The following is an 8,247-nucleotide window of genomic DNA, read 5'->3' on the forward strand; positions in this document are numbered from 1 at the left end:
TTAAGAAAGTAAAAGTGCAATATGTGCCATGTAAAAACGTTTACGTTCCTTGCTCAGAACATGAGAACATATGAAAGCTGGTGGTTCAATATTCCCAGTTAATGCGTTTTAGGTTGTAGGAATTATAACACGTCAGCTGTTTCTCTCTATACCATTTGTATTTCATATACCTTTAACTATTGGATGTTCTTATAGGCACTTTAGTATTGCCAGCCTAATCTCGGGAGTTGATAGGCTTGAAGTCATAGACAGCGCTGTGCTTCAAGCATTGCTAAGAGCTGCTGGCAAATGCAGTAGTGTGCTGTTTGAATGAATGCTTACGAGCCTGCTGCTGCCTACCACTGCTCAGACTGCTCTATTAAATATCAAATCAGACTTAATTATAATATAATAAACACAGAAATTACAAGCCTTTGGTCATTAATATGGTCAAATACGGAAACTATCATTTCGAAAACAAAAGTTTATTCTTTCAGTGAAATATGGAACCGTTACGTATTTTATCTAACGGGTGGCAACCCTAAGTCTAAATATTACTGTTACATTGTACAACCTTCAATGTTATGTCATAATTATGTAAAATTCTGGCAAATTAGTGTACAGTTCGCAACGAGCCAGGCGGCCCAAACTGTTGCATTTACCCTGACTCTGCTTGCACTGAATGCAAGAGAAGTGACACAATTTCCCTACTTAATATTGCCTGCTAACATGAATTTCTTAACTAAATATGCAGGTTTAAAAAATATATACTTTTGTGTATTGATTTTAGGAACGGCATTGGTGTTTATGGTTAGGTACATTTGTGCAAAGATTGTGCTTTTTTCGGCAATGTGTTTTTGTTAAATCATCACCCGTTTGGCGAAGTTGAAGTAGGCTGTGATTCGATGATAAATTAACACGCATAAATTAACACGCATGATTATATGCAATGCAGGACAAGCTAGTTAACCTAGTAATATCATCAACCATGTGTAGTTAACTAGTGATTATGTGAAGATTGATTGTTTTTTTATAAGATACTTTTAATGCTAGCTAGCAATTTACCATGGCTCCTTGCAGCCACAAGGTGCCCTAATTAATTGGCCATGCCGATTTTAATTGGTCGACCTCTACAGTGTAAAAAAAACGAGTCATTTTCTCACAGGGTGACAACGTGTTGATTAACACCTACAGTGGTGTTCTCAAGATCTCTGACTTTGGCACCTCAAAACGACTGGCGGGAATCAACCCCTGCACAGAGACCTTTACAGGTGTGTGTGTTTGAGTGTGGTTGGGTATGTGGCCATGCTTTTTTCATATGAATATTTATATTTAACTTTGTTGGTATGAATATTATTTACATGTGTTGCCTACATGTTTGTGTATGAGTGTGGTTGGGTATGTGGCCATGCTTTTTTCATATGAACATTTATATTTAACTTTGTTGGTATGAATATTATTTACATGTGTTGCCTACATGTTTGTGTAGGCGGGTGTCTAAACGTTTCTGTGGTGTTTTAGGGACCCTGCAGTACATGGCTCCAGAGATCATCGACCAGGGCCCGCGGGGTTATGGGAAGCCTGCAGACATCTGGTCCTTGGGCTGTACCATCATAGAGATGGCCACGGGGAAACCACCCTTCCACGAGCTGGGCAGCCCACAGGCAGCCATGTTCAAGGTAATCTTTCTCTTGGAAACCAGAAGGTTTGATAATTAGTATGTTATTACATTGTAACCTATACTTTGTTAGTACTTGTGAATACTAGATAAATACTGGACTGTAAAGAATTTTACCAGCTGAAACCAGGGTTGTGTTCAAAAAGCTTCAAACTGAAGATATACTGAAACAGGGAGGGACTACCTGAACATGTCCATTGCAAAATGTTTTACGTTGCGTGCCCTACTGAACACAACCTTGAAGTGTACGTACTCTGTTTCCATCTCCCTCTAGGTTGGTATGTTCAAGATCCATCCGGAGGTGCCGGAGTGTATGTCAGCTGAGGCCAAAGGCTGCATCATGAGCTGCTTCACACCGGACCCAGACAACAGGGCCACGGCCTCTGAGCTGCTCAAGGATTCCTTCCTCAAATCCACCTCCCGGAGGAAGGCCAAGCCAGAGCCTGAAACACTGCCTACAGATGCTGGTGAGTCATCTTCATTGTTATTGTAATCATCATAATCAGAGAGAGTGTTATTTTAATCATCATATTTATCATTTTTATAGTCGTCATCAGTGCCAGAGTCCAGTCTTGTGGTAGCACTGCCTACTCTGGACCACATACCCCCCCGACGATGGGAACACAATCCCTTTCTTGGCCTCTCAGGCTGGCTGTCTGTCTGTGTTCTTTTAAAAATACAGATAAAATATAAAAGGGGATCCTAATTTCAATCACCACACTCATTATTTTCATAATTGTCTGAAATATTAATTATTACAGCCCTTGTCTGTGTATAGTCTTCCTAATTTAGAAATGCTACGCTCATCGCCATTCTGTCACCATTATTGGGGTAATTAATGACTGCCCTGCTTTGTGTCCTGTAGGTGACATCTACCAGCGGAGTATGTCTGTCCCAGTGTCTATACGTGTGACAGATGCAGACAGGGACACTGACAGGATGGACCTGTCGTGCTCATGGGACCTCCGGAGGACCATCTCCCCCCTCAGAGGAAAGGACATTACAAAGAGCCCACCCAGCACCAGAGGCTTCCTGCTGTAGGTCAAAACATCCTATACCCTCTGGTTCCCCATTCGATTACATCAGATTTGTGACGCAACTTCATTGTAGATCATTGCCTTACTGTAAATGCAATATAATGCCATAGATAACCTCAAGATTGACCATGGCTTTTCCTAAATTGTCTGAAAAATCCAGCTGCTCCGTGATGAGCTTCCACCATGTGGTCTTATTTTCCAATCACTGCAGATAGAGGGGGGAGTAGAGGAGAGGTCAGATTTTCAAGCAATTGAGATAGAGCCCATGCTATATATTGCCAAAGACCATATTTGTATGGCAGAATGTTTTATCTATGTGACATTGGTGTATATCTGTCTCCCCCTTGTGGTGGCCAGGGTGTCAGAGGAGCCCAGTACTGTGGACATGATGGCTAGTCCAGCCACGTCAGGGGAGAACCTGGGCCTGTTCCTACTGAGGAAGGACAGCGAGAGGAGGGCCACACTGCACAGGATCCTCACTGAGTACATCACCGACGTGGTGCACAACATCCAGAACACACTACCTCAGGTAGAGAGCGAGAGATCTTGGGCTGTATGTATCAAGAGTGTCAGAGTAGGAGTGCTGATTTTAGGATCTGTTTTGCCTTTTAGATCATAATGAATAAGACAGGATGGACCTGATCTTAGATCAGTACTTCTAGTATTTAACCATTTTTGATTATGGGCCCAGAGAAGGGTCTATCCCTAATTGAGATAGTCAACTCCTGATAAATGCAATGGCTTGTGATTGTTATGAGGGCATGCACCCAACCGATCTGAGCATGAATATATCTAGAGCAATTAAAGACAATGTGTGGTGAAATAATATATGTCACTTAGCAGACTTAGTCATGCGTGCATACGTTTTACGTCTGGATGGTCCCAGGAAAGTGAACCCACTACCCTGGCGTTGCAAGCACCATGCTCTACCAACTGAGCTACACAGGGCCACAAGGCACTTGAACAGAGTATACCCTTATCAGGAGTCGTCTGTACATGTTAGGTGTGAAAGAATGAGTGTTTATGTCTGCATTTTACATTTGTAGGTTTCTTTGCCTATAATTATTTTATCGCGTTTATCGCTCTCTCCTTGCCTCTAAGCAAACAGACGTTGGGTCCGTGACCTCAGAGCACATCTCTGAGCTGATTGGCTGCCTGCGGGAGAACATCCGCTCTCCAGACAGAAGGCAGCTGACCAACAGCCTGCTGAAGTTGCGCTCCACACTGCTTGCTACTGCAGTACCCCTCAAAAACCTGCGAGCTGTGCTCTTCAGCCTCCAGGATGCGGTAGGTCACTGGAGGTCACGGTTGTGTTCATTAGGGTATGCAACGGAAAACATTATAAACGTCTTGCAACATCTTATTGGACTAGTTCGGGTAGTCCCTCCCTGTTTTTTAAAATTTGGTACATAATGAACATTACCCAGGAGTTGCAAAGCCAGTCCTTGAGGGCAGTAGCCCTGCCAGTTTCCATTTCTCCCTGGCATGTAAAAGATTGCGTACTGTCATTGATTGGCCATATATTTCACACACATGGTTCCTCAAGTATTAGATAGTTAGTAATCACAAGGCAAGGGTGGATGTGGAATTAAACAGGGGGAGTCTTATATGTGTCAATAGGAAGAGATTTACCACTCGACCACAGGCTCTGTGTCACACCCAGTAGTATTGTGCTAACCCATTCTTCTCACTCCCTTGTGTGTGTGTGTGTGTGCGCAGGTGAAAAAGGTGTTGAGGCAGCAGCGGGTGAAACCTCACTGGATGTTTGCTCTGGATAACCTTCTGAGGCAGGCCGTACAGGACGCCATCACTGTGCTGTTACCAGGTAAGAACCAGCAGAGTCAGGCCTAATTCCATCTCAACTTCTATCAGTTGTTTAGACATGGAAATTCCTCATAGAACTACAGTTCAATTTCATGATATGAGTCCAACCCCGCCATTCAAATACCTCACCACCTCCCAACCCCCGTCCCACCTCCACACACACACACACACACACACACTTGCTCACACACACCTCGATGACTTTCAGAGCTCAAGCTTCAGCTGCAGTCTTCCTTTGAGACGGAGGAGAGTAGCCCAGAAAGAGAGCAGCAGCCCAGTGAGCTAGCAGAGCTTTTGCCTGCAGTCCTCTCAGATGACCAGGTGGCGGCGCCAGCCGACACAGAGCCCATAGAGGAGGTTTCAGAAAGCCCCTGCTTACCCAATGGCCTCCAGTACAACACTAACTGTCCCCTCAGTCAGGAACTGAGAGATCTACGGCTAGAGACGCGCAGGTTCAGTACCATTTACTTAGCTGTTTATATTACATTGCTTTTTGGCGTTGTGTTGTCATTTTATTCTTTGTTCCACCTTTTAACGTGGGGGTTTCCTTTTTTTTCACCTTTAGTATAACGGGCTTTAAAATGTAAAGAAAATAAGGTAATTTCTACAGATTCAGTGAACAATGCCAGCACACCACCAAGGATTACATCGCAACCAGTTACAAAATGGACAGTGAAGTGATATGTGTAAATAGTGAAATGTACTGTTTACTTCAGGCCTGGTCCATAATGACTAAGTGTGTTTTAGACTGCTGACCCAGCTGAGTGAGAAAGAGAGGGAATACCAGGAGCTACTGAGGAACTCTGTCCAGAGTAGACAGGGTCAGATCGACACTACCAGGAACACATCAGAACCCACAGGTAATGTTTTCTGCTCCTACTCCGCCCCAAAGCAGTCTGACTATTGCTAATGTCAGCACATATAAGGCTAGAGTGTTGGTAAAGATTGTAGGTTTGGGTGAGGTACCTTTAGTGAGCCAAATTCTGTGTCACTCTGCCACGCCTTAGTATGTAGCAAGGCCAAACACTCCTTGCCCAACAAGTAATGAATATCAGCCGTTAAATCCTCTGTTTTTGTATACATGTAGATACTGGAGGTTGAAGGCCCACAAGTTACAGCCTGCCTACTGTAATATTCCTAAAATGGAGATATGTAAATGCCATTGAGACACTTGGTAGGCCTTGTGATTCACACCCTGTGTTTTTAGATCTATCTCCACACCTCACCCTCAGGCAGTGGATTTCTGCTCTACTGGTTTGAGTTTAAGGCGTATAGCTCATTGCTGCTGAGATACGAGAGTTCGAACCAGATGTGTCAGTCATAATAATGATTTAGAAACTGGCATAGGAAAATGTTGGACTGTTTTTGTTTATTAGACCCTAATTACCTTATTTCCCCATGTTAACATATACTGTCGCGATTATCCCAGACTGGGGCTAACACCTTAACCATTAACCACCTTAACCACTGAAAATCTGTATTTGAAATACTCATACTGTTCAGCTTAGTAGCATGATGGTGCAAACTGGTGACCAGATCATGCCGACCTGTCTTCTCACCCTCCTGTAGATACAGAGTTGTCCCTGCAGATTAGTTCGAACTCAGAAGTCAAGTCCTTGGTTTGCTGGCTGAAGGCTATCCCAGTAGATCAGGACACCATAGACAAGGTAAGGAACTTCAAAAATACCTTGTGATTTAATGATGTGACTATTGATTGATGCGTAACTACATGCATGGAATAAACCATCTAACTGGTGAGAAGAGTGAGACTTATTCACATTATAATAATATGACAAGTCACAAAAGTCTAGACCACGAAAAATCTGAAAAAAAGAGGACGTAATCCATTATGACAATATTCTCTTTATGATGTAGCTCAGTTTCAGTCAGTGTTTGCGTGAGTCTAGAGGCTTGTTCTCACCGATGTTGTGTAAGTAGAATTCATGCTGTGCTTTTGTTTCTAGTTACTCTCTCACGAGTTCACCTTGGACTGTCTCCTCACCATGGCCTGCAGGGATGACTTGATGTACTGTGCCATAAGGTGACCTGCCTCCTCCAATCATGTTCACACATCCTTAAAGCAGAAACAGGAAACAACTGATCTGCGCTTAATGAGGGAAAACCCGCTGTTCTCTGTTTGGATGGTGGTTATGTTGTTATTCAAAGGACTGTGAAAGTACTGTGGATTGCTGAGATTTGTCAATGTGGATGTGACTAGGGATCTGTGCAGTGTGAGGGTGTACGGATGTGACACACACACATGGACACACACCCACACACAAAGGGTCTGTACCGTAATGGTTGTTTTCTTTACTGTAACTGTTTCTCCACAGAGGAGGGATGCTCTGTCGTATCTGGGCGGCCATCACAACATGGAGGAAGTCACAGCTCAAATCTCAGCTCAGCACACACTCTGAAGAGAGCGAGGACACATTATCGGATGGGTAGTCACATGTTCCACGAATAGGCTGGTCCTATAAGCACAACATGGTACAGATTTACTGAGTGAATTTATCTCATAATTAAGGGGTGTGTGTGTGTGTGTGTGTGTGTGTGTGTGTGTGTGTGTGTGTGTGTGTGTACGCATGTGCAGTTTTCTGAGAACAAGATAATCATGTCATAAAAAGTGGACCTACCTTAGTAATTCCCCAAATATGTTATATTGAAACTGAAATGGTTACAGAAAGATGGATGAACAGTAAAGGATATGTGTTTCTGTCATTTCTTATTGTGAATACCTATACTTATAAAAACGGGTTTGAGAAATCTGCAATCTGATTGGTTGAAATGGCGTTCTAAACCATTGACAATTCTCTGATATTTGAAATGCATATGCAGGGGAAAGGGGAATATTTGGGGCCAACAGCTGTCATATTTTTACCTCAACAGACACTCCATGCCTCCATGGATACTTTATATTCCTTTGTTAGTTTGGTGTGTAGTATAAAACAAAATAACTTATTTCTATTGTACCTCTTTAATGTACACCCTTTCTGAGATCTTAGAAGGGCCTAAAGCTTGAAGAAAAGGTATGTTATTGATGGTAAATATACACTTTTGCGAGTCTGCACTGGTGACTTGACTGGTCATTAAAATAAGTGGGAATAGTGGTGGTGTCTGTAAGATGTGTATATGGGTCTTTTGATAAAGAAAGGTGCCAATGTTCATGTTAAAAACTGTCATGTTTTAAATATGATTTTCTTTCAGTTTCACATGGGTAGGTACAGGAATAAAAGTCTAGGTAGGCATAATGACACTAACGCCACCTAGCAACAACAAAACATCTACATGTCATTCAAAAAGTCACATGAAACATGGACACTGCATGTTTCTTTGTCATGCCTAGTAGCCAGGTCTGTTTGTGCTTTAGTCAACTTCTCTATAATTTATAGCCATGCTAAACATTTCTGAAGAATGGAAAAGATAAACGGCTTCTATATGTTTTTATAGTTTATAAAATACAATGGTTCCTGTCAAGAAAATTGATCAATAATTAAATCTATATAATCTGTGAATTTATCAAGCATTTTGTTTGGCTGAGTGAAAACTAGCCATCAAATGCTTGCTTTCTCTGTCCTTGTTTCCTTCACTCCTTGCCTCTCTGAAAGTGCATTGGCGCCCGAGGGGAGGATCCGTCACTCCTCTCCCACAATGTGCTTTGAAAGGGAGGTGAGGAAACCAGGGGAGAATCTCAATTGCATCCTCGCGTCCTCTCGCCGCCTCAAAGTC

General features: G+C 42.7%; 1 protein-coding gene across 1 annotated transcript in view; it reads left to right on the forward strand.

Moving 5' to 3' along the window:
* The window catches only part of LOC110489000 (mitogen-activated protein kinase kinase kinase 5), a 36,754-nt gene extending 29,126 nt beyond the window's left edge, over nt 1-7,628 (forward strand). Inside the window, exons 17-28 of the mRNA XM_021561532.3 lie at nt 1,145-1,250; nt 1,501-1,658; nt 1,932-2,124; nt 2,523-2,694; nt 3,052-3,223; nt 3,796-3,981; nt 4,414-4,519; nt 4,727-4,970; nt 5,266-5,378; nt 6,088-6,185; nt 6,483-6,559; nt 6,852-7,628. Coding sequence (XP_021417207.3) covers nt 1,145-1,250; nt 1,501-1,658; nt 1,932-2,124; nt 2,523-2,694; nt 3,052-3,223; nt 3,796-3,981; nt 4,414-4,519; nt 4,727-4,970; nt 5,266-5,378; nt 6,088-6,185; nt 6,483-6,559; nt 6,852-6,966 — 1,740 coding nt within the window. The 3' untranslated portion in view covers nt 6,967-7,628. The remainder of the gene's footprint in view (nt 1-1,144; nt 1,251-1,500; nt 1,659-1,931; nt 2,125-2,522; nt 2,695-3,051; nt 3,224-3,795; nt 3,982-4,413; nt 4,520-4,726; nt 4,971-5,265; nt 5,379-6,087; nt 6,186-6,482; nt 6,560-6,851) is intronic.
* The last annotated feature ends 619 nt before the right edge of the window (nt 7,629-8,247 follow it).

This window comes from Oncorhynchus mykiss, chromosome 2 (assembly GCF_057628025.1).
Source record: "Oncorhynchus mykiss isolate SJ-2025 chromosome 2, ASM5762802v1, whole genome shotgun sequence".
NCBI classification, from domain to species: domain Eukaryota; kingdom Metazoa; phylum Chordata; class Actinopteri; order Salmoniformes; family Salmonidae; genus Oncorhynchus; species Oncorhynchus mykiss.